Consider the following 27,954-nt stretch of genomic DNA (forward strand, 5'->3'; position numbering starts at 1 on the left):
GCTTTGATCTTCTAACCAGAGCACCAAAACTTGTCCTGTATCAGCAATAAAGCTGTTTGGCAAGTTGCTTCTCTTTGGCTTAGTTCTTTTCTCTACCCCCATAAAAAGACAAAACCAAAATGTGTGTATGTGTGTGTGTGCATCTGTGTATGCACAGGTCAGAAGACAACTTGAGGAAATTGGTTCATTTTTATTTGTGGATTCTGGATATCAAATTCAGGTAGGTTATCAGTTTTGGGTATTTAATTCTTCTTTTCACATACGTTCTTGCTTTTGATTTCAAGGTTGGGCCCAAAGACTCTTTCTTTCACTTTAGTGCCACTGTACGGTTGTGAACTGGTTTAAGTTCAATATTGCATCTCAGTGGATAGGAAGGTCTAATGAGAGGAAGAAAAACTGGGGAACAAACAGTCAGGGAGTAGTCAAATACATTTATGTGACTAAGTTTGCAGTGTTCTATATGTATAGGTTAGGATATCCCACAACAACAATAATGCGATCAAAATGATATAATGATAATTACAGTTTGAAGCATAGTAAGAATTACTATAATGTGACAACTATGAAGTAACTATGCACAATTTGAAAATGGTGTTGATAGTCATGCCTAACCACAGGTGAGACAAACCTTAAATTTGTAAAACATCCAAAATTATGTTCAAAGCACAATACAATGGTATGTCTATTCATAATTTTTTCTTGTGAGATTACACTAACTACTACTAAGGCCATTTTATATTTTATTAACTTTTAAGGTCCTTTGTCTGTTATTTAGTTTGGCATTTCTCTATAAACCACATACAGAGACACACCTCTCCACAAATATTTCGTGTAGTTTACTTGGTTTTAACTGCTGTGGTCCTTTCTCATAAGACATTCAAATTTCTAGTTTAGTAACATATATCTGCCTAGGTTTCTAGCCTGTTAATAATACCATTTCCACTTTCAAGGTGTACAAACCATTTCCTGAAACATCCAATTATTTGTTTTAGTTAATGAGATTCATTTGAACATTTTTGCTGTCTTAAAAGAGAAACCAACCTCATTTTTAACCAAAGAATATAGGTAAGGATTAAATGCTTAATTAGTTTATACCCAACCCCTTTAAAGTTCTGGTAAGCACAACAGCAAATGTTCTATCTTATCTAAAAGCAAACAGTGGGACCAAAGGGAAAAAAGTAATCAGTGTTTCATAATGGTAAGAGAAATCCTGTATTTTAGAACATGAGACCCGCCATGTTATAAATCTCTAACAGAGCCACTCTACGAAAACAGAGCATTAAGCATATTTTGATGTGACCATTTCATTTGTGTGAATAATGAAAATTTAAGTGTAATGTGTATTATCTTATATACACATTTCAATTATTCAATCATTACCCATTAAGTTAAAAAAATTGCAGAAAAGAACAAGAAAGTATTTGAAGAAATTAAATTATCTCTTCAATTATCAGATATAGAAATTCTGAATTTAAAAGTGACATACTTAAAATCAACTAAACTGGCAGAAGTATTTCTTAAAACAAAAGCATGGGAAAAAAATCAATGCATGATTGTTTATTTAAAATATGACTCTGGATGTAAATACATATGGGCTTACATAATACGTGGTTATTCATATAAACTTTCAATTAAAATGCTCAATAGTTCATCCCCGCAGCCTTTTGATTTTTATAAACATGATAGGAAATTTTATTTCTTATGGAAAGTGTTTAAAGCCTTTGAATCTTGGTTTGTGAAGAGTTTACTAAAAAATAACTTAGCTACATCAAAGAAAAATATTGTTTGTAATGTCACAGATTTCTCCATGGCAAAATAGTCATATATTGCTATTGCACAATTTACAGGTACAGGTTACTCTGTGCATATAAACTCTCTATAACGATAGTGTTTTCACTGTACCTTGCTCACTATATTTAAAATATGAAATACAATTACAAAACCTTTAACAATACACTTTTATAATAAAAGTATCCTGAGGATATTACAAAATTCATTTACCAGCCCTTCGTTTCTTTGCTTTGACTCTTCAATTCCTAATAGTTTTTCATGTTTCATTACATAAAAATGGTCATTTCTGGTTCTAACTAAAAATAAATTTGAGCTAAATAGTATGTAACTGTCCCTTAAACACTTATTCTACTGTCAGTCACATTGGCTAAAAATCAAGTATTTTTCCCAAGGATTTTTTTTTTTTTTTTTTTAAATTCTGAATCAGAAAAGATATAGCACGAAACAGACAGAAATAGGATTAGCATATTTAAGATAGAGGCATTGTATATTTTAAATATTTTGGTCAAATTTTATAATAAAATAATGTTTTGGCAAAAATAATAAAATATAACATTTATTTCCTATCAATGTAGATCTGTAGGGCACTGTACATTTGTAAATACTATACTTAATTTGACTTTTCACATTTGTTTCTAAAAACACTGCTATTAACATTTTCAGAATTTTTAGACTAAATGCATCTTAAAAGAAATAAAATTAAAACAGAATTTAACTAAAACATCTCATCATTGAAACTGGTGACAAATTTATAATCAAAGTGCCTGTGTGCCACACAACATCTTTATTGCCTACTGAGACTTAGTTGATTCAATATCTTTAAAATAGTAATAATCTTAAAACTCTTCTTAAAAATGACATTAAGATTAAAATAATTTTAAAAACTTAAAAAAAAAAACAAAACAAAACAGAGTTGCAAGAGAAGTTTTATACCGGTGGCAGTAGATGTTATGGCACAAAATACATGAAAAGATTTATAGTTTCTGTTTCTGTATATACAATATCAAGTAAGATGTGTAAGATATATATATATATATACACACACACACACACACATATGCACACATATGTACATACACATAAATACATTTACATACACACATTTGGGTTATAGAGAGGAAAGAGGAAAACTAATAAACTCTTGGACTTTTTTATCACTTCAAGTCCCAATAGCAGTTTTAGTGGCAATGTCTTATCTGATCTATATAAACCTTTCATTATTAACAAGAAAAAAATTAGCGCTGTCTGTGTGACAGGGAAGTGAGAGGGTGGTGAGTGTTATCTCAGGCACCTGTTTTACTTCATGGTAAAGGTGGACTTCATGCATTGGTGTTTGCACAGAGTTTATAACAATGAGAAAACAAAGTTCCTTTAACATGATGGCGTATTTACTAAAATATACTATAAATAAGTATGAATACAGCATTACTAATACATTCTAACATTCTATGTTAGGCAATAAGATCTAACGCTGAATGACTTGTTATCTTTTAAGGCATCAGTGCATCAAGGGCAAAGCTCTATAAAATAAATATGAAAACAAGAAAGCACTAGTTTATCTATAGTGCAGGTGATTACTGTGTACTGCATCGGCTTGCCACTTCTACAAAACAGGTAATAAACCATTTTCTTGTGAAAATGTTATAGCATAAATTTCACATCCTTTTTCAACACCTCATTTAAAGGGCTAAACTGATCCGGCAGAATCCTCATTTTCATTGTTCCATCAGCTCCACAAGAGAAAATGTGATTTGCTGGTCCTGTCTCAATCTGCATGACTCCAGTTCCAATATTTCTAAAAATAGACTGTCGAGCATGTTCATTGATAAAAGTATGGAGAAGACTAAAGGTAGAAAGACTCCAAATCTGAAAGATATAAAAGGGCAAAATGAAAACTGAGGCTGGTGATTGATTTAAGAATCCAAAATAAAATGTGCAGGTAGGACATTTGTAAAACAAGGATGGTTAGTATCTGTGTGAGCTGTGATCACAGTCTCCTGATTCTCTATAGGCTATAACCATTCATCAACTGCTTTTTTTTGTTACTTGAAGTCCATCCACTGAGAGTAAGAATTACTGCTAATAATACACTGAAGATGCCATGACATATGCAAAACAACTTCATTGAGTACAGGAAAGGGAAAGAAAACCCTATTCTGGGGAAATGACAAACCTATTCCTGGATTTCCCTGTAGTACTTCATCTTGTGGACAATCCTCCGCTCTATTTAGGTTTGCTTATAAAATGAATTATCCAAAATTCTAGCCAGGTGATGCCTGAGCATGTAATTCTACTTTGTTATAAAATTTCATCTCAGTTCTTTGATTTGTCTTGTTTGTTTCTCTGAGAGTGGTGAGAATTGAAACCCTGGCAGTCTTTACCTGCAGCAACAAGTTGAAATGAAAAAGTGGCTTCAAAAAAAAAAAAAAAAAAAAAAAAAGTTTTGCCAGGATATATTCAGCTAACCTAGAAATTTAGTAAACATGTAACTAAGAATAGAATAATAATATCTGAAATATATTTAGATCCATAGAAAATTTAATTCTATTTTTTTTAAGTACAGAATAAAGTTTATTCAGGGCATGGAAAGAGGAGTTAAGAGGGTAGTAGAGGCAGAGAAAGGCAGAGACAGAGAGAGAGAGAGTAGAGAAATAGAGGAATAGAGGCTGGCCATGAACACATGGAGAGAAAGGGGGAAAGAAATGGAAGGGGGGGAGGGAATGAAAGAGCCCAAGAGAGCAAGAAAGGAACAAGAGATCAAGAGAGATTAAAATTTAATTCTTAAGCATTAATTAAGCATGTTTTAAAACTAGTAAAAAACTAAAATTTAAAGTTAAAAGTAATTCCATTCATTAAAGGATTTATAGCATTGTTGGTTACGATAGAACTAATTCAACTATTATTTAGAGTATGTTGGTATCATTAATATAAAGGCCTAAGTTTCTAATTCTTTTCATATTATAGATACCATATATCACCTATATTTACCTTTATATTGCCTTCTGCAGATCCTGTAACAAAGTACTCTTCAGTTGGATCAATAGCAATAGCTTTAACAGGGGAATCATGGCTCTGAAAAAGCTGCCTCTGTTGCCGTTGTCGAAGGTCAAATACACATGTGAAACCTTTTCTGCCACCTGATATTAGTAGCTGATGTTTGGGAGCATATGCTAAAACTGTGGCTCCACTATCATGGCAGGTAAAAGCTGTGAAAGTCAAAAACAAAAAGGTTAAAACCACTTAGTAATAAAAGAAACAGACTTCAATCAGGTGGTTGAGATGGAATAAGCAGACTTACTTTCCTATCTAAGCCAACTTAAAAACTAATGCAATATAAGAAATGATTTGATACACCAAGCATGAGACAATGAAGAATGACTGTGGGGAGAAGAAAACAGGGGTAGACATAGGGTTGTTCCAGCAAACTGCCTACAATTTTGTGTCAGAACATAAAGAAAGGCAACTGACTCAATAGCAGCAAATGGTTGAACAGTATCTATTATATAAGTTTGACAATTTATAAATATACATTTATAAATATTATAAAGCTGCTGAGAACGTTCCTGTACAAGCCTTTTTGTAGCTTTCATATATAAAACAGTAATACAGGTGGATCATTAGGCACATGCTTAACTTTATTATAACTCTCTTAAGTTTTCAGAGTGGGTGTTATCTTGTAGCTCACTGAATATGCTTTTCCTGATTACTTTATTGGGACCATCTTTTTATAAGCTTAGTTACCATTCAAACAATGAGAAAAAGGCTGTTTAAAAATCCTTGGATACATTTTAACAGTTAAGTGTTACATGTAAAAATTCAAAACAACTCCAAACCACCACCTAGTTTTTCCTGTTTTTTTTTTTTGTTTGTTTGTTTGTTTTTTTTTTTCCTAGAAGTTTGTGCTTTATATGTAGCTATACAACCCGTTTCTGGATAAATTTTGTGAAAAGTGAGGTCTGTGTTAAAGATACTTTTGGTTGTTTTATGTCACTATTCAATTCTTTTAGCACTATATTGACAACTTTTTTCCTTTCTCTACTGAATTCTTTTGTGCTTCAAACCTAAGAGATTCTCTATTCTTTTCAATGCTCTATTTAACTTTTTAAAAAGCCACTGTCATAATGCCTGGTTTATTGCAGCTTCACATTAATTTCGGATTAGGCAGTATGAGTCCTCTGACTTTGTTTATCTTCAGTATTTGTTGGTTATTTGCTATTTTCATACAAACTTTAGAATCTGTTTATTGTTATGCACAAAACAATTTCCTTGTATTTCATTAGAACTCTGTTGAATCTATAAAGTTGGGATGAAGCGGTATTTTAAACAAAATTAAATTTTCAGAGCTTTACACTTGGGTCATCTTCTATATTAATTTAGATCTTCTTTGACTTCTTATTTTTTTGTCCCTGTCCACATATACATCCTGTATGCATTTTATTTGACCAATGGCTCAGTAACTATTTTGGGTATTAATATGATAAGACCTTTAAAATTTCAAATTACATATATTCACTGTTGGTACAGAGGAAAGAAGCTGGTTTAGTATACTGCCCTGAGAACTTGATGTATATTAGCTCTAGGAATTCTCTGTTAGATTCTTTATACAATTATATTATCTAAAAGATGGCTTTATTTTTCCCCCTTCTATTCTGCATAGCTTTTCTTTTTTGCATATTGTTGCTAGAACATCCAATACAATGTTGTATAGGAGTAACCAGAGGGTACATAGTATGAGGTACTTGATGTTCAGGCTTCTTGCCCAATGGGCTAGCACATACATGGCTGCAAATATGCATGTGCACACATACAGATATACTGTTTATTTTTTTAAAGATTTATTTGTTTTACCTGCGCGCGCGCACACACACACACATACACACACATACACACACACACACACACACACACACACACACACACACACACACACCATGTGCATGTGTAGGAAGAAAACATCAGATCCTTTGGAACTAGAGTTACCTACGATTGTGAACCAACATGTGGATACTAGGAACAGAACACAGGTACTCTTCAAAAGCAACAAGTGCTCTAAACCACTGAGACATCTTTCCAGTCCAACATATGGCTTTAAAATATCTTTGTCCCACTGTCTCTAGTTAATCATGAGTATCAGTTTGTCTTCAAACCCTGATATCATGGGCAAAATTAACCTTGCAATCTGATAACATGTACTGTTAAACACAAATCTCTTTTGAAATTATTTTTAATTTATGATTTTTTTTTGAGATAGTCTCCTGTTGTTCGGGCTCAAATTCTTTGTTGCAAAGGATAACCTTGAACTTCTGAGTGCTGAGATTACAGACATGTATTAACATGCTATGTGGTGCTAAGGTTCACACCTAGGACTGTGTGTGTGCTAGGCAAGCATTCTCCAAATGAGCTACATTCCCAGTTGTAGCTTTAGTTTATAAACTGCCTTCAAAACTTACCATGGACTAAACTATTGGCAGGTGCTACAAGCGTGTCCCATAGACATATGTTTCTGGGGGAAAAAAAAGGATTTCTTTTAACTGACATAAAAATTAAATAAAAACATAAGCCTAGTATTAAACACTTGAACTTTGTTCAAAGGACTGTTTTTGTTGTTAATATATAAAAATTGTATACATAATATTCTCACATAAAAAACTGCCAACTTACAAAACTGAGTAATGTTTTAATTAGCATGCACTTACAAATAAGATTTACTGAAGGCTGACTAAAGAAATTACTTCATGTATTTACTAATTTCCTAATTTATCAGCTGAATAACACACAAAGTCATAGAAAATGCTAGTTAATATATCAGGAAGCATATATACACACATACACGGAATTTCTACTAAACAAGGGTCAGAGAGTTGTAGAGCTTTGAAAGCTAGCTTCTAGTACAAATTGAGGCTTACAGATGATTACCAGAAGCTTGGCAAGCTCAGGGTCCTGACCAAAGATCTTAGATATTCTGCATGAGTACATGGAGTAAAGAAGACAGAGATGTCCATGCAAACTAGCAGGTTAAACTGAGTTCCCTATGTTCTTGTAAAAATGACCTACCTAGTAATTATGGCATGGTGAAGACCAAACAAGTTAACCAAATAATATGGCCAATAAATAAATAGTACCTTTACAGCTTCAAATTTTCTCAATATATAAAAAATAAAATACAAAGAAATGTTCATTTCACCAACCACATCCTTTCTTTTAAAGTTTCAATATGAGAGCATTAAAAATAAGAATAAATAAATAAATGAAGGAAAAAAAGAGAATGGTTTCTGTTTTAAATGATACTAGAATTCCCCAAGCTTTATGCCATTAAAAATGCTTTATGAAAAAAATCTTTATGATAAAAATTCCTAAGGCATAATTACTGAGACAAAGGAACACACACTAATAAATAAATTTAGCTATTCATATACACTTCATTTCAGCTACATCTCTTACCTATTGTCACTTGAAAGACCAGCTGTAGCTATCAGAGAGGAGGAACTAATGAAGACAAAATCATTGGCTGTCTTGTTATGACACTGCCAAGCCTAAAATGGTTATAAACAATAAATGTTACTGTTGCTAGTCAAATTTCCAAGACCAAGTACATGTATAACTACAATGTGATCATGTTCTTTATGTCTCTTAAAAATAATTTCTATCTTTCTATCTTCTGAACTTTTAAAAAGGTTGGGGAATACAAGGAACTTTCATGTTGATTTTCCCCTTTTCTGTAAAAAAATACAAACAGATCCTGAACCATATTTTTCACTTTTTTTTAACCAACATCTTAAGAAGCAAACATACAGAGGTTAACTTCAAATACCCCCCACCCCCAGATCTAGTTAAGTGGGAAAAAACAACAACAAAGCTGTTTTATAAAGACAGAAACCAGTATTTAAGAATATTTTAGATGTAAGTATCTTGTCAAATTGGCATTATGTATTTTTCAGAAACATTTAAACTTTTACATAATTGTTCAAAAATAATAAAAAGTTACTATAACAAAATAAGAAAGCTGACAATACTTCTGAATATTCAATCACACTTACTATGATACATTTTATCAATTAAAAAAGAAAAGCAGTTGTCTCAAGTAGTCTTTTCTCTGCAATAAAAGCCTAGACATTTAGAACTGTAGCCTAATAAATCTACAAGGAAAAGAACTGACTAAATCCTTTTCAAGTTACCCTAAACAATCCTCCCTTGTATTTATTTAGATCAATACTGAACTCGAACTTTTAACCTCAGGTGAATTAACAGAATCATATTGTATAATCTTAATCTTTTAAAAAAGCATACTGTTTATGTTTAGTTCTGTAAAGGGCTTTATTGAAGAACAGACTAATGTTTTTAATCTCTGTAGGCAAATTTTTATGAAGAATGCACACTCTTAAACTGATGAAAACAAGAGTCAGCAGCAAGATGCCCTTTCCATTATGTTCATAAGTAAGAGCTAAGTAAGGAAAATAATGTTTTACACCTGCTAATCATCTTAATTAGGTAGAAGACTGATTTACAGCTCAGTGATGTTAGAAAAAGTTCCAGTACTTTCTGTGAGTCTCTGAAAATATGGTGCTGTACCCATTAACTTTCTAAAGCTTATTCAGTAATTTTCACATATTACAACAGGAGCCTATAGTAGCGACTGAACAGAGAAGACTAGACATATTTTATTTATTTTAATATTACTTGTTTCAAATAAGCCTTGGATTTTAAACATAAACTTCCATGTTTTATATATATGTAGAAATTTTTTACTTACCAGATATGGCTTAGGCATGCTTCCAGTAACTGGGCAACATTTCCAGTTTGTTTGGTATAAGCTTAAATATCCATCAGCATCAACAATTCCAAACTTTTAAGAAAAAATTCAAATTATTCAAAAGCATACATTTATCTTTATCCTCAATGTAACACAATGTTTAGCATTAGATTGATAAAGACTGTGTACTTTTTAATTTTTTTATATACCACGTTAAGAAAACTTCCAGTGTAGAAAGAAGCAAACATAGTTAAGTAATGTGTACCACTAGTGTATATAGTTCTTATAACTATTCTTAAAATGATTACTGAATTAACTATTAGTATGCACAAAACCTTTTTGTAGATATAAATATATGTGTTCACAAAACAAAAAACAAATAAACAAACAAAAAAACCAAAATAAAGTCGTTCAAAAACATGCAATTTGAAAACTACATAAATAAAATAACCTAGCACAGTACTACCACTTGTGATTCAACCCTTTAGAAGGCTGAGGAAGGAGAATTGCTCAGAGTTTCAGGAGAGCATGGTCTACAAAATGACTACCATGGCACACTGAACTACAGTGTGAGATCCTGTGTCAAAAAAACCCTCAAAGCACAAAACAAAAAAACAAAAACACAAAACAAACAAACAAAACCCTTCAAGCACAAAGCAAAAATACACAGATAATAGAATGTAAAATCTTATTTTATTAATTATCATAGTCAAATAATTCTTTTGCCAAATCTCACGGTAAATTTAATTGGCAAGAAACTGAAGTAAGTATAGGAGAATGTGATACAGACCTCACAGGTTAAAATAGCTAACTTATATTCATCGACTCTCATTTTTGAGAACTGTGTTTTTAATTTGTAAAAACTATTTACTGTTCTATGCTGTTTCATACTAGCCTGCTTTATTGATAGCATTTCTGAATTGCTTAAGAATTAATTCCTCATGTCATTTTTTAGTCTTAATATCTTAGTTTTGTTGAACTTTCAGCTTTTTAAGTGCCCAATTCTATCTGTAATTCACAAGCAAATGGATTTACATAATTGGGATGGGCTTCTCTACCATTTACTCAGGCTGCTTCCTGAATAAGGGATAGAGCACGTACAGGTCCTTGTGCTATTTGGTTCCAACACATGGCTAAAATGAAAAAGTTAACTGCTTAGCAAAATACCAGGTAGGCAGTGAGCTAAAGGTTGTGTTTTACTTTAAAACAGACTATATGAAGAACTGTAGCAAGTGTTAATACTGAAAAATAAGCCAGACTACAGAATCAAATTATAGAAAGGTTTGAGTATCGTACTGATGAATTTGGTAAAAGATAGCTTGAAGGGTTTCTCAAAAAAAACAAAAAAAGATATTACTTATTTTAATTATGTTGTTCAAATTATCACCTAATTGGGAAGATGACATATCAAAGGAACTGCAGATTGACATACACAGACTAGAAGCAACAGCACAGTCAACTAAAATGAAAAGCATAAAAACATAGTATTTCAGACTACACTTATTAAACACTCATAATCTGAAAAATCTGAAATCCAATATGGTCTGATATCTGAACTTTGTGGGCACCATGACAGAAATTTAAGGAAAGAAAAAGGCTATTTTTTTAAAAAAAAAATTTTTTAATTTAAAATGCATTTTTAAATTTTTTTCATTTTATATTTTATTTACATTTCAGATGCCATCCCCTTTCCCCATTTCCCCTCCCTAGAAAACCCCTGTCCCATGCCCCCTTTTCCTTTTTGCTTTTATACAATTTTTTAAAAATGTTAATCAAAGGCTTTGTAAGTTTGGTAATGCTCAATCAGAAGTGTAACCCAATACCCAACCTAGATATATAAACTATCTTTGACTGGTGGAGACACATGAACATCTGCCTCCATGTGCCCCCCCCTTCTCTCTCTTTCTCTCTCTCATCATCTAGCTTCTCCTCTCCTTCATCTTCTCCTCTCCTTACTCCATCTCTTCCTCTCGGTACTCCTTCCCCCTTAGCTCCTCCTACATATCACCCTTCCTGTTAAAATAAAACTTAAGAAAAAGGCTATTATCTAGGATTTGTATGAACTTTTAGTGATGCATAATCCTGAAGACAAATACCACTTTAAGCCCTTGATTTGAAATAAGCAGCAATGTGAGAAGTAACAGACAATAAAGGGATGGTCTAGAGGTGTTTAGCAAACTTCTTTTAAAAAAAATTAAATAAAATTTTATCATTTCCCTTTTCTCTCCTTTCCTCCTTGTCCCACTTAAAATTTACGGCATTCTTTTTTTAATTATTGTGACATATTTGTGAATAAATATATAATAACTTGCCCAGACTGTTTAGTGTTATTTGTATATATATGCTTTCAGGGATGACCATTTTGTATTAGATAATTACAAGGCTCATCCTTGGAAGATATCAATTCTTCTTCTCTTGGTAGTCATTAGTTGCCTATACTTATTTTTGTCTAGGGCCCTATGAAATTTCCCACTTCTTCTTCATTAGTATGTCTATTGGTGTTGTCACTGCTTAGGTAGCCAAATCGCTGAGCTGTCATGGGTGTACTTTTCCTGTCATTTCTAGGAGAAAATCTCACAGCACACCTCCTAGTAGTCACACATTCTCTTAAATGGCTCTGTAACTAAAGGTTTGCCCACTATAAGGCCTTTGTTCTCCTTAATTCTGCTAGTAGAAAATATTAAAAAAAAGTATAATGAACAATGGAACTGTAATGTCAAAATGTTCTATTAAAGCTATGTGGCTAGTCCAGAGTTAGGTGACAAGTCATTCTACAGCAGTGCTTCTCAGTTTTAAAATACATACAAAATCACAAATGCAGATAACTTAGATCTACATAGCCCAAATTGTACTTGGTGGTTGGTGCTGAATAATACTCCGAGTAGATTCCAGGAACTAAAGAGTTGGACATTCACTGGTCAAAGAAAAGTAAGACAGAGCACTGGTCCTTAAGGTACATTTAAATTAATGTACCTAGTAGTGATGTGTACCACATACTATAGAAGAATCAAGTGCATTTAAATGTTCTTTCAGAAGAATTAGAAGAATTCTTATGATTTAGTTAACACTCTCTTCAAAACCTCAAACTAGTGAATTTATACACCAACTTTAAAAAAAAAATCATTTAATTCTCAATAGTACCTTATTTCCCTGATAGTTAAATCTCATTCTTGTAATTCTTGAATTGCCACCAGGTCGAAAACAGGTTATTTGCTGAGAATGGCCCCATTCAAACATTCTGACACTTCCATCTTGAGCTCCTGTCAGATCTGCATTATAAGATGATAAAAATTATATATTTATTTTAAAAAGTTTTGAGAAAATTTATTTAACCCAATCTAGAATTATTTATCAGAGATATACCTAAGAAATAAATCAGTTCATTTATATAAATTTCCATTTTATTTTTCATTTTGTACAAGAAAAATAATATGATGTACTTTCATTTGACTGACAGCATGTCTTCAAACAAAACAGTAGAAACATGTATTAGAAACATATGTCTATAAGTTAAGATTCTTCCCAAAATATCTTACTGTCTTAATAGCCTAAAGTAAATAATTTTTATGATATTTACTACAATTATCATAATTATTAAAGAATAAACCTTTATCAGTTATACTATTAATGTTTAAATTTGTTTTTCTCAAAAAAAGTTGTATTAAAGATAGTCTTGAATGATATATTAAAGAAAATTTCAGTTTTAAGTTATTTTGACTGTTATCTCAAATATCTGCTAATGACTCTGATAATACTAATTATTATAAAGAATAATAATATCACTAGTTAGTTTTGATAATGAGATCTTTTACATAAAGCACTCAGAAATATAACAAAAGGGTGCTGGAGAGATGGCTCAGAGGTTAAGAGCATTGACTGCTCTTCCAGAGGTCCTGAGTTTAATTCCCAGCAACCACATGGTGGCTCACAACCATCTGTACATTGCCCTCTTCTGTTGTGTCTGAAGATAGTGACAGTGTATTCACATACATAAAATAAATAAATCTTTAAAAAAAAGCAATACAACAAATGTCACAAAAAATTATATTAATATAATGTTCAGAATTAGTGTGGTATACAAATAATGAAAATCAATACATATAAAATACCCAGCAAACTGCTAATTACATTGTTGAGTTTAATTCTTTACCAAATACTTAATATAAATGAATTCAGGCTGTTTTAGAATGTTTTGCTGTGCATTGGGCAGAGGTGAGAGAGTAGCAGCATAATGTCTTGACACTAGCTAGAAGGCGTGCTAACTCTTTTCCTCCCATAGTCTTAATTATTTTCTTTTATATTTATGGGTGTTTTACCTGCATATATATTTGTGCAACATGTGCATGCAGTGCCTATAGAGATCAGAAGAGAATGTAGGAGCCCCTGGATCTGGATTTAGATATGGTATGAGTTTTATGTGGGTGCTGGGAATGTAACCTGGGTCCTCTGGAAGAGCAACCAACGCTCTTAATCTCTGAGCCATCTCTCTGACCTAAGTCTTACTTAATTATAACCAATGAAGATAGCCATTTAAAACTATTTAATTTTTCAGAATATTATCTATAGGCTACATGGCTCTGGTGTTCTTGAATTGTGGTGTATTAACAACTTAAAATACAACTTACTATAAACAGTAAGACAAAAACTGAAATTTCAACTCTAATTAAGAACCTACCACTTCAATGAATCAAATTTCTTTTTATCTTGCTTCCTCAAACACATTTTAATTTTTCTTCTGCTACCTTAGTAGCAGATGGCTACTACTTAGATGGCTAATACTTTACTGCCTGGGTCTAGACTTACCTAAATTGGTGAGACACACCTTTGGCTGTGTTTGTAAAAATGTTCCTAGCTATGATTAATTGAGAGAGAAAACAAGATGTACTACAAATATAGGAAGTCATATCTCATGGGCTAGAGAAGCATACAGAACAGAAGAGGGAAAAGGAGAAAACCAGCTCAAAGTGATAGTACATCCTTTTTCTGTGGTTCTTGGCTGGCTCTCACCACACTCATTTCTTCTCAAGTGACCAAAAGACTTGATCTTCTGAATCTTTATGCCAAAACAAATTATTCCTCCCCTCTCAGCTGGTTCTGTCAACTATTTGGTGATAGCATTATGAACCTAGTTCTTGGTAAAGTCATAAACCACATGTAGTCTAATTTCATAAGTTTATGAAATGGCAAATGTTCAAATAGCCTTCTGCTGGTTCTGTGTTAGAAGATAAACACAGAGGAGACTACTTATAAAGATCCTAAAAGCAACAACAAATCAGGCCCAGGAGAGCCTTATGTTCATTGCTTCTTGCTGTTATATATAAACTACCACAGAAACATCACCCTCAGCTTTCAGCTGACAGCTGATTTGAACACATATACCCAGACTAACTCTGTAGTGTGTATGATGTACCAGACAGTGTTCAGCAGACTGCTTCAGGTAAATAAAATTTAAGGGAGTCACTGAATTGTGTGTCTTCCTAAATTCAAGTCTAGAACTCCTATACCTCAAATTCTACCTAACTTAAGGCATCAACAATATGAACTCGCAGGGTGGTGGTGGCGCACGCCTTTAATCCCAGCACTTGGGAGGCAGAGGCAGGCAGATTTCTGAGTTCGAGGCCAGCCTGGTCTACAGAGTGAGTTCCAGGACAGCCAGGATTACACAGAGAAACCCTGTCTCGAAAAAACAAACAAAAAAACCCAGTATGAACTCATAGCCTTTTATTATTTGTTGAGAAATGAGTAAACCTTACCAAAGATAATTTAAAGTTATGGTAGTTACAATGAGGGAGTTGAAACTTCTGGAGCTCAGCAAATACAGTAAACCTAGCTGGCCAGCAAGTCCCAGAGGCCCTCCTGGCTCCAGTGCGCAGTGTTGAGATTACAAGTCTGTGCCACCATACCCAGACTTTTCTGTGAGTGTCAGGGATCTGAATTCATGTCACCATGCTGGTATAACAAGTAATTTACTGATGAAACCATCTCCTCAGCCCCAGATATACCTTGTTAAATGATTGTTTACAAAAGGCAAATGAAAAACCTGCACATTCCCTTGGACCCCTTTTATAGTGTACACTTGGGCCCTACAGTCTTTTTTATAAAATCATTTTAAATCAAGATTTTAGTGATTTTTCTGTCTGGCATATGGCTAAAATCAAACCTATAGATGCATTATTTGTGTGACATTTTTCTGTCTTTAAATTAATAGATATGAGTTCTAAATAACTTGGCTTAAAGAACAATAGGTTCATTAGTAAATTAAATGTTCCTTAACCTCTCAGAAGAAAGCTGGCCCAAGTATATTTCAAGTTCACATGAACCCAGAAAACCTTTGGTAAATACATGCTAATTTGATCCAAGCCTTTTTACCCTGTGTTGCCAAGTAGAACCTGATCCTTCCTCACCTGACTGGCATGCTGGTGACTCCAACAGTTTGTCTATCTGTGTCGTCAGATCACCTGACTTTATGTCTAGATCATTTGGAATCTCACTTCTGCAATGTCAGGTGACCCAGCTCCTCGTGGATCTTGCAGTGTCCCCACAGTCTCTGACTTGGCTGACTTCTCATCCTATAGGCCACCCAGGTTCACCAATATCTGACTTTACTTCCCTGCATAGGTAGGTAGGACCTACTCATCAGTATCACATAGATCTCTCAATGCTATACCTCTGTAATCTCACATGCCTAACCTCTGCTTTACCAGAGATGATGAAGTAGCATAGAAGGACTAGCAAGAGATATGCTGACCCTTAAAGGGTGACACTTAACTCAGACAATAGAAAACTCTCGAAAAGCCTTTCCTTTCTTGTAGGGGCAGTTCTGACAGTAAGGTCCTGTTCTCAAATTGGTTCTTGATCTGTAAAGAAAGCCATGGCCCAACTGCTGAGTGGAATGAATAAGTGGGACTTCAAGTACAGAGACCCATGCAAGGGAGGAGAGGATAGTTCATCATGCTTTGGAGAAAGACCAGCCATGTGAGGTCCTGAGAGGAACAGAGAGATCACAGGCTGCCACTCCTACAGGTGGGTGGTCAGGGATGTTTAGCAGGGACTAGATATAACTGGGAACTAATGTTTAGGGCTGGTGGGAGGTGCAGAACTAAGAGTATTGATAAGGGCACACTAACAGCAGGAGTTTAATAATGCCCAGCAATTTGTGCCACAAAGGCAAGTTGAAAATAAGCAACCTGTGTGTATGTGTCTTTTATCTGTGGATTCAAGGGAAGCTAGGTTGAGCCCACTCCTGGAACTTTGGGGGGGGGGTGGAGGAGGGATAGTGAAAACTACATGCAACAGATGGTATGCAACTCGAAAATCCACTATTAATTTAGGAATTCTTGGATTGATCACATACACAGTCATGTGGCTCCACCTCAGGAAACTTGAACAAAGGAACACAGGCTCAGCAGACAGATTCTGGAATCCCCTGCTGTGAAAAGAAGACAGGATGGCTGCTCTGAGGTGGAGAGACAGACAGTAAAAGCTGCCTGCTTCCTACAGGCAGGTAATCAAAGGATAGACTACTATAGTTTGTTTTAGTTGTTTTTAAAGATAGAAGGGAATATAGATTTTGCCCAAAAGGGGGGGTGGGTCCCCTCTACCCCCTGCAGTTCGGAACTAATACAAAGAGTTTGGACTCAGAGGCACTGGAAGCCCCTGCTGTGCAGAGACTGGCTGCTTGAAGGAAGGCAAAGAGAAGCAGAGAGTAAAGTCAACTGGCCTCCAACAAGCAGATAAACAGATAAATGAGATTTGCTTGTTTTAAGGATAGAAGAAAATATAGAGTAATTGTTTAAATGTTCTTAAGTATACAGAAATATAAAGTTCTACAGAAGGGAGAAGTCAGGAAGATTGAAATAATGTTATAAAGCAAATCTAAAAAGGTCTATGCCAGGATAATACTCAAATTCTTTGATCCCACGGGAATTCTGGGATCAATACTCCTGGTATGACAGATTAGAAGCCTAAGAATAGGCTTATACAGTAAGCAGAAGGGAATTTAATTATAGATATTAAAATTCTGAGGCATTCAATCTTAAAAAATTAGATTGAAGGCAGGGGATAGGGTGCCTAGCCTATCTCAGATAGTAAAAATTTAGGCCTTAAGAATTATAAATATAGAGAGAGCCTAGAAATGGGCTCATAGAGTAAGTAGACAGAGATAGTAAATAAATAATTTAGGCCTTGATCTCATGAAAGCTGGGGCACGGGACAGTACAAGTACTATCTCAACAGGTAACATTTGTTTAGGTTGGTTTATTTGCTTTGAATTGTGTGATTTTGAGTTTGGTGGTTATTGGTTATATTAAAATTCCTCTGGGAGAAAGGTCAAGGTAAACGTTTAATGATTTCTGATTACTGGACCAAGGACATGCTATTTTGGGAGAAAGGCTCTGCATTCATGTTGATAGAAAAGGAAAATAGGCTCTGGACCGCTTCCAGAGTGATATGGATCAGATATGACAGGGGGAGACCACATGAAGAACTAGGGAAATTCAAGAGAAAACAGGACAAGTAAAGATTCTTTGTGCCATCCTTCACATGGTATGAAGACTTATTATATAATTGGTTATTAATAAAATTAACTCATAAAAAAGACAGATGTCTTTCATATGCTCAAATAAGGAGCAGAATTTCATCCTTAACTAATCTGTGCACCTTTCACAATGCATACAGATATCTTAATGGTACTAAAATTTTGGTTGTGAGATTTATATATTACAGAATGTACTGCTTTGGCTGAGATTCATTCTCAGAGATGCTGGACTGACCTGCTTGGGCCCCTGCTTCTGGTTGCTGCCCAAAACAGCTTTGGGAATTGCCACAGATTCCAGGTCATCTTGCCCCATTCAATCTTTCAGATGGACCTAGTCAAAACTTCAGTCAAGCCTTGACCTTCGAAGCATACAAAAACTGGATAACAGATGCTACAGCTAGCTTTCTTAAAGTCTAACCAAGTTTTCTAATTTTCCTACCCCTCTCTGCCCCTGTGCAGCCGGAAGAAGTTATGAAGAGTCATCAGCCTAATTCCTTGGATTTGGGGGTCTGGTAATGCTTATTTTACAAATTGTAGAGAAGTAGCCATTTTAAGGGATAACTTGGAAGTGGTCATGATTTTATAGGGAGAAAATAGGTGGAATTGATTGTGTAGCCAATGAGTACATTGGAAATAAATGACATCATAAATTATATGGACTTAACAAACATCTATAGAAAATCCTACCCAAACATAAAAGAATACACTTACTTGACTTTTAACAAAGGGACAAAAATATACATAGGAGAAAAGACGCTATCTTTAACAAATGGTACTATGAATCATGGATTTCAACAAGTAAAAAATAAAACTGCACATTATCTCTTCAACTGAACAAAATCCAACTTCAAATATACCAAGAATCTCCAAATGTACCAAGGCCTTACACTCTAAAACTGCTAGTAAAAAAAGGAGGGAGTATACTTTAACTTATGGACAAATGTAAGATCTCCTTAAGACTCTGGTAAAGCAGGAAAACCAATAATTGAGATCTCATGAAATTAAAAAGCTTCCAAACAGCAAAGGAAACTGTCAACTGAGAGAACATCCAACAGAAAGTACATATTAAAAAACATCCCCCCCAGTGAAACCTAACTAAAAGTGCATAGCCATTCTTCACTGGAAAAATATTTCTATGTTTTTCATAGAAAAACAAACTCAAAGTAGACACAGAATACTTCTCTATGATTAAGTGTTCAAGGAGGTCCCAGAACCATTGAAATATGGGCTATCATTGCCATTGCTCTTGGTTGTCCACTGTAACTAGATGGTATAAATCACTTTGAATATACAGAGAAACCAATCTCTACTGATAGCAAACTGTTTCCCTGCTATGTTGCTTACACAGTACTAAAAGGTGTTATGTAGGCAGCTTCAAAGAAAAAAACCTTGTCTCACTCAGAGCTGGACCCTGTATGCTACAATATTGACTTGTCTGGCAAGATGTAAGCACTGTGGCATGACAGTTATAGAGTTTTGAACTGCTTGCTGATTGGCTATGAAGCTTGTTCTACTAGAGATTTCTTCCCTGGTATTGAAAACCTAGTCAAAAGCCCATGCATGACTGTAGTGATCACAGGCCCTAGGGGGGAATTTATTTTTGTTATATTAAATGGTCATACTGTCAAGCTGCCTGCAAAATACTGTTTATTCCTATAAATTTGGGTTGCTCTTAACTTTGATCAGAGAAGCTTCTATTTGTGGTGGTTAATGTAAAGACTTATAATTGGTCAAAATGCCAAGTATAGATAACTGATTGCTTGCTGTAGATACACCATCTACATTAACCTTCCTTCATCCAAGGCTCGGGGGAACAGTATAAAATAACAGGAAGAATCTAAGAGCTAAAAGATGAAGATAAGAGTGAAATGCAGATTTCTGGCTATTGTACACATCAACTCATAGAATTTGTGGCTATCTACACAAGATCTACACAAAATCAAGCCTTATGAATAACAGCAGCAGCAGCAACAGCAACCCACAAATAGCATGAATGGGGGGAACGTTACCATGCTTGGCACTGGGTTTATTGGTAGATGACGGCTGTTGAAGAAGGGAGAGTCATTCTCCTTTGGGAAACTGGCCACTGAAGGCTGCCTGTGTCCCAGTGAATAGCCACAAACCCATGAACAAACACAGATTGCACTAACTGGACTCAAGAGACTATTTAAAAATGAACCAAAAAAAAAAAAATAAAAAAAAAACCCTACAAAACAAAGTACGTGAAATTGGGACGGTGATGGGAAAGCTGAAGAGCAGTAAGAGTGGATGGACATGATGAAATTCATTGTGTAATGTATCATGTATGAAAATGTCATAGGATAAGAGGAAAGAAATAAAACAAAAGGTCACTTTGTTGGATTAACAAATATATTTCAAAGTAATCAACATTAATAGGAGCTTTATTTTTATTGAGTATATCAGTCCAAAACCTTTTATTACAAATCTTGTCACTGAGAAAAATAACTTGGTATCAGTTAACTGTTTCATTTCATGATTACTTTTCAAAGAATTTAAGTTTCTTTAGCAACTTATACCCTCATATTTTCATTAGTGAACATGATAAAAAATGCTGAGTATCTATAAAAAAATAAGGCAAATCACTAAAGATACTAATTATTGATCATAAATTTAGTTTGGGATTCTTTTCTTCTTTTATTGGATATTTTCTTTACATTTTTATAGTTTGAGATTCTTAATATAAAACTAGAAAAAATTACATCTGGTATTAAATATATTCTGTTCCACACTGACAATTTATACTACTGATACAATGTTCCAAAAAGAAAAAATATATTTCTATAAATTATGAATGGTTGTATTTATAGACTTGTGAATCTATAAAATATAAATATATATTTATATAAAATGTAAAAAAAATAACTATTTTTCAGTTTTCACTAGAAAAAAAATTACTAAAATTTAACAACTTTAATCAAAAAATATAATTCAGACTATCTTAAAATACCAAGACAAACAACTGTAGGTAAAGTATGTCATCTTTTTCATAAATGAAACTTGGAGCCTTACTCAACAGGTGTTGCTTTGGTTGAAAAAAAGAATTTTTTTTTTTGTTGTTTTTTTTTTTTTTTTTAAAAAAGGTTGTCTTTGAGCTAAGTCAAACCGTTCACTGGAAAGGAAGAGTGTAGGATAAAGTTTTGTTATATATAAGAAAATATGTGAAAAAGGGATTTTCCATTGGCTTAAATCTGAATTGATTTACATATAAATGTAATGATGTATTAGATCACCAAGAGTACGATGGTTTAATGTCTTGTTAGAAAATATTGCTTTCTAGACCAGTCCATGATTGAGTCCATGAATAACTGGTCACACTTAAAAACAATACAAGAGTCATTTTAACTTCTATATTTGATTCTCTGTTCCACAAGGTCTAAAAACTTGTATTGGAAATAACAGTTTTCATTTGGAAGTCTGGTTCTGGACATTTTCAGAGACATATGTGGAAGTTAGCTGCAGTTCTCTATGGAAAGTAAGAGATAAAGTTAGCAAGAGATAAAGTACAAGGAGAATCTGGATTTCAAACAGGTGTTAGCACATGTGTTAAGGCTCTTTTGTCAAGTTAAAATTAATTTTGTTTCTTCTACAGTATTTAAAGTAAACTGCATTGATTGTATACCTTCTAATTGTATTAGTGTGTTGAAAACTGGCATGTCAGTTATGAAGGTCTATTAACCAGCTTTTGTTCTATTGCCCTGAGTATCACAGAACCTTGGTCTCCTGAAAAAAGCTTGCAAGTACTGGAAGAGATGAGTCAGGCTTTAAGCAGAAGCAAGAGGGTAGTGAGCTTGATTATCGCTGGTATAACAGCTTTAATTCCATTAATTGTTAGCACCACTGCTTTTGCAATTGCTTTGACAGAAGATGTTAAGACAGCTACTTTTGTTAATCATTTAACAAAAGTTACTAATGTGTTGAATATACAAGAGATTTAGGTAGGCATTTGGAAGAAAGGATTGATGTTCTTTATTCTATTCAAATTATTGGAAGGAGGTTCAGAATTTAAGAGTAAGAAGCCATCTTGAGTGTCATGCCAAATACCATTGGATTCATGTTAGTTCGAAAGTTTACAGTGGTAGTCATTATAATTAGGAAAAAATTTAAAGACACTTGCAGTGTATTTGGCATAATTCTAACACTTCTCTGGATGCTTTTACTTTACTTAGTAAGCTTATGAATTTCAAGAATGCTGCTCTGCCGAGCATTGATTCGGCAGACACTGCTGATAAAATTACCCATTGCCTGAGGTTATTTCTATTTAGGTCAAGCTTCAAGAATGGCATATAGAGCTTGATCATGCTAGCCCTTTTTTGTCCTGGGAATACTTTTATTCCTGCCCATCGTGTTAAAGCTCGTCTTTAACATTATGAACATGTTGGCAGACAAAATACATGGCTTGAACCTGAAAATGGACCCCCAGACAGAGTTATTAAATTAACAGGCTGGCAAGCCAAGAACGGGTAAGACTCTGCACAGAATCTTACCAACCTAAGACATACATGCACTGCTTTTGATAATGTATATTCCATGACGTTTAAGGAAGACATTCTTGTCAGAAAGACCTAAGACAGACTCAGTCTTGTTAATGAATTAAAAAGGAGAGACGGAGAGCCTTTGGGGCTGCTTGGCAAGAATCTGACATGGACCAAGGACAAGGAAATGGGCTGCTTGGCAAGAATATGATATTAGCCAAGGACAAGGAAGTAGGCTTCAGGTAGGAATCTGACATTAGGCAAGAACAAAGAAGTAATTTCAGGCAGGAATCTCCATCTTAGGCTAGAACAAGGAAGTAGGGAAGTAGGCTTCAGACATGAAAATGAATTTGTGCTTGGACAAGGAAGTTAGCTCAGATATTTTGGTCATCTTGATAAGCCCTTAGAAACAGTGATCACTGGAGTGTTCACTGAATTTTGTTTATTGCCTTGCTTGTTCTTTGATTGTGTTTATTGTCTTGCTTGTTCCTTGACTATTTGCATCTATTGTACTGCTAGTTCCTCAACCTAGAACTGACCTTAACTTGCGTGTAATTAAAATGATATAAAAGCAAAAAGGAGGAGGGGGGCTGAAATGGGGGGGGGCCCTAGGGAGTGGAAATAGGGAAAAAGGATGTTATCTGAAATGTAAATAAATAAAATATAGTAATAAAAAGAGGAAAAAAAAGAAAGAGAAAATATGAGTTTCTTTTTGATAGAGATTGTGAAAAGTTTTTCTTTATCCTTTAAGAAATCTGAACAGGAAACCAAGTTGAAGCTTTATCAAGATGACTTCTTTTGCTTCATCCTGTGAACCTTCTCAATAATAAAAAGTTAATTTTTTTGTTTAATAACTGTGTAGTATGACCCTCAATTTTTATTTTACCTGAGTTTAGCAGTCAACAACTTCATTCTATATTACAAAGTTTGTTACCAAGAACAATAACTTGATGTCAGTCACCCTTTTCAGTCCAGATTATTACTTTGGTGAATGAGTATTATTATATAGTACCTTACATAATTTTAATCCTATGTTTTAATTTTTGTCATCTTTGATCATCTTCCCCAATGTAATTTCTGTATTAAAGTCTTTTCACCTTGCACTAGCTTTGGGAATTTTAAAGAGTCCCCAAAACATTTCAAAACAATCAGTTCTTTTTTTCTCTATAAAACAAAGATGTTAAACCTGTTAGGCTTATTTGATATGTAATGTTGTGTGAAAAGCATTAGCAAATAAAAATGATGCTTCATTATACTTAAGACTGTGTTTGCAGGAGTATGTTACATGTCCTAGGAATTGCAAAGAATTTCTAGTATATTCTCATTATTACTTTCAGCTATACTAAAATGTTGTATGCCATAGAAACAGTGAAATCTTGTGGTCATTACTATGATGAATTGTCATCAAGTCTTCAAACATAGCTAGGTTGAATCTTTTGTCATTTACAGATAGCTAATTATTTAACCTTGATGTATACTTTCCACAAAGCTTTTACTAAAAAAATATTATCTTAAAGTGCTCTTCTTTCAAGATTCATGTAAATGTATCTAAAGGTACAGGTTTCTGGTAACTTAAAAGTCATACTATCGAAATGGGTAAAATCTAGAACACTAAAATTATGAAGGGGCTGGAGAAATGACTTAATGGTTAAGAGCTCATACTGTTCTTGCAGAGGACACTCTAGTTCCGTTACCAGTATCCATGTAAGACGACTCATAACAACCTATAACTCCAGCTTTAGGGGGACCCAATACCTCTGGTTTCTTAGGGCACCTGTACTCACATGCATGTAATCCCTTCCTACATATACACAGAACTATAAATAAATAAATAAATAAATAAATAAGTCAAGTATAAAAACAACAAAATCGTGAAGTAAAATCATTCAGAGCAAGAATCAAACATAAGACTGAATGACCAATAAAGTTTCCTTATTAAATGTTTCATTTTGTTTAAAATAATACTAAGTCTTTAATGATTTATTTTCAAGACTGAATAAGCTATATTGTATAGCAATTTGGTGAACTATACCTTTGTGAAGTAAAGTGAAAAAGTTACTTTTACTTTCTATCTTGTTTGTTTGAAATTTGGAAGTTATTTAAGTATTTTTATAGAAATATTGTCATCTGCACAAGTTCAATAAGAGTTTGGATTTGGGATCTGGCTCAGCAAGAGGATACTTGCTAGGTTTGATCATCAGCACTGAAAAGGTAGAATCTAGTCTTATTTTTAATAGGACATAAGTAGAAAGACTGGTTATATAACCAAGTGTTTGACTGGAATGTTACACTTGAGAATTCATACAATCAAATATGACTATAAAGTATTGAGGTTGTTTTAGGTGGCTAATAAAGCAACCTGAAATAAAACTGGTCCACCACCATGTACATAGTTTACATAACTCTCTAACATGGTTGTGCTACAGTTGAGTAAGGGCCATGTATCACTTTTGGAACTTAAGACATTGGCAATCTTTGGAAGAAAGGCAAGTCCATGCGTTGGTTCTTCAAAGTCTATTAGAAGATCTTCATAACTGTCCAGCAAAGTTCTTTTTAAAAGCCTGTATAATTACTATTCTTCTTGTACTTATATAAACATTCAAGCCAAAGTCAAAGAAACTAGACATATTTTAAGGAGTCTAATGTTGTGGACTGCTCTGCCCCCCATGCTTGGCAGCCACTATGTTAAGGCCCACACTGCCTGGCTTGGGGGCCACTATGTCGCAGATCGCACTGCCTCTCGCTTAGGAGCCACTATATTGCAGACCGCTCTGGCCCACACTTAGGGGCTACTATGTCACGGCCCACACTGCTGGGCTTTAGGGCCACTATGTCCTGTCCCGGGCTGCTGCTCCAGTCCACGGGTCAGGGTCTAGCAAGACAGAGAGTGGGAATGGAGGGGCAACAGATGCAAAGAATGGAGACAGACAAGGTGTGTGATCAAGTCTTGAGTCTCTTGTCTCATTTATTGCAAGGAAATCCTGGGTATTTATAAATGCAAGCAGGGGAACACAGCTGCATACACTCTACCACATGCACCTTGCAGCTGGGGGCACTAAAAAGCAAAACAAGATATGTGGGAAAAACATGATGTTTATCAGAGTGTGCTCAGCTATTGTAGGCTATTGAAAACAAGTCTCTTGTCAGGGTATAAGACTCTAGATGGCTACAAAGATGATAGCCGCTTTCTGCTAGAAGTCGGCTCCCAACAGTCTAATAATTATCTTTGGTAAAAATTGGGGTCAATGATAAGCTGTAAACTTTGTATAAAGACTAAATTCTATAAAATCTCAAGAACAAGAAGATTAATGAGTTTCTTCTTCATCAGTAAATGTATGTATGCTAACAAGTAGAACCCAATTCAAGGAAGAAAAAAAACTCCTGTTTTCAGGGCTCTTCAGACCTCACCCTATGTATCTCTTCTTTTGTGTTACTTTATAAAAGCTTTTACAAAAAAGTGTCAAACATAATTAAAGTGTTTCATTGAAGTTTGTAAACTATTCTAGCAGATTAGTCAAATCAAAGGAAGTTGCAAAACTCCCCCTTAGAAGAGGCAGACCTATAATGGAAGTGAACAAGTGTGATTAGCATCTGAGGCAGAAGACAAGCTTGTGAACTAAGTTCTTGACTTGTGACTTCCAATTCTAACGGCAGGAAGAGTGTCATGAGTTGAACTGAACTAATAACATATTAAGTTTATCTTTAGAGTAGGATAGCTGCCTAGGATAAGGGAAAAAATAAACACACAATTGCCATAAAAAGTGTTACTGAGAATGTATAGAAAGAGAATGTGTTTTCCTACTTAGGAAATTATTTTTGTTGCATTTGCGTAAATAAGTACTTTAAATTAATTACATCTTGGAGAATATGTTCATGACAAACAAGACATGTTGGGGAAAAACTTAATAATTAGTTTAATTAGCTTTACTTTCCGAAGTCTCTTACATGTTAGTTATGGAAATTCTCTCTATAGAGAAAATATTTCATAAAATAGTGATTTTTTTCTTACCTAATATTAACAAAATAAGCCCACTAATAGCCTCCTAATAATAGTTAGTAATATCTTTATTTATAAGTTTGGGTCTAATAACATTCACTGCAAACATTCATCGTAGAATATTAAGCTGGCAGATTATATGCAATAGAGTTGATAGCACGTCAAATCCCTGTAACATTTCAGGACAGTTACAAACCTTATTAATTTAAGCAATGCCAAATATTTTGCTTACCAATTATATTATTTAAACCCTGTACATAAAGTATTTTTTTTTTTGAGAAAGGGTCTCATTTTATAGCCTTGGATGGTCTTAAAACTCACTGAATGTGAAGAACTTAGTATCATCCTTCCTCACCCTCCCAAGCACTGTGATCTCAGAAATGTGCTATTCACATGTTATGCTAAAGTACATATGGACATCTTATTATAAAAGCTTTTTTAGTTCTTTTTTCAAATTATTTTATTTGTGTGTGTCTATGTGTCAAGTCCATGATATATGTATTTGGGTACAGGCCAGAAAGGGATGTCCTTTTAAATGCGAGTCATAGGAGATTGAGGCCCTAAAATGGGTGCTAGAAACCAATCTTGACTAAGCAAGCACTAAGAGTTGCAGGCATTCTTAACTACTTAGCCATTTCTCCAACCTCAGATTATCTCTAAATCTGTATAAACTCAATATAAGGAAGTCAATTAAAACTTTTATACCAATTTATATTTTTAGTATGAGAAGTCATTCTCTAAAAATGTTTGAACTGTTTTATTTAATAAAGTATTCAATTTAGATAACACATGCTTATAGCACATCCCGTAATATAGCAAAGAACTTAGAACTTCGTTAATTTTATTTTATTGTACAATTGTCTATGAGAAAAGCTGATGAAAATTTTATACATTATTAATTTGGAGAGACATGAATATTTCTCAATATACTTTAACTGTGAAGGGAATGACATACAAATATTTAAAATAACAGAATAATCATATAGTATGCCTATATTTCAAACACCAATTAATCAACACTTCTAATAAATTCATTATTTTTTGCTAAAAAACCTTGTGATTTCTAAGAAAAAATGAAAAAATATTTCCTACCTAAAACTATAAGAATTTAGTAATAACCTCTTTTATGACTTCTATTAATGTACCCGATGAAAGACAAGCTGACAAAATTAGTGTAACATAAACATCTATGAAAAATAAGGTAAGATAAAGGCTTTCAATCAAAACTAAAAGCTTCCCATGAATTTGCTATGCAACTTATTAAAAAAAAAAAGTAAAAATGAAAGAATCATCATTCATCATTGTCAACTTACAGTAAGGAAGAGTTGGATGTGATGTCATTCTTCTAACATTATTAATGGCTTTCTTAAGCATCTGGTAAAAGAAG

The 27,954-nt window shown here is 33.9% G+C and overlaps 1 protein-coding gene across 5 annotated transcripts in view; it reads right to left on the reverse strand.

Annotated features, from left to right (window-relative positions):
- Positions 1-1,542: 1,542 nt before the first annotated feature.
- Dmxl1 (Dmx like 1) overlaps positions 1,543-27,954 on the reverse strand; it is a 148,039-nt gene continuing 121,627 nt past the window's right edge. For 4 of the 5 annotated variants that reach the window (XM_034517962.2, XM_076912661.1, XM_076912660.1 and 1 more), the window contains 7 exons: positions 27,881-27,941; positions 12,683-12,810; positions 9,542-9,634; positions 8,233-8,324; positions 7,242-7,294; positions 4,780-4,997; positions 1,543-3,657 (listed from right to left, as the gene is read on the reverse strand). In XM_034517962.2, the coding sequence (XP_034373853.1) occupies positions 3,433-3,657; positions 4,780-4,997; positions 7,242-7,294; positions 8,233-8,324; positions 9,542-9,634; positions 12,683-12,810; positions 27,881-27,941 (870 nt within the window). In that variant the 3' untranslated portion in view covers positions 1,543-3,432. Of the gene's footprint in view, positions 3,658-4,779; positions 4,998-7,241; positions 7,295-8,232; positions 8,325-9,541; positions 9,635-12,682; positions 12,811-27,880; positions 27,942-27,954 lie in introns of those variants that run through there. The other variant, XM_076912662.1, reaches the window with a different exon arrangement.

This window comes from Arvicanthis niloticus, chromosome 14 (assembly GCF_011762505.2).
Source record: "Arvicanthis niloticus isolate mArvNil1 chromosome 14, mArvNil1.pat.X, whole genome shotgun sequence".
Lineage (NCBI taxonomy): Eukaryota > Metazoa > Chordata > Mammalia > Rodentia > Muridae > Arvicanthis > Arvicanthis niloticus.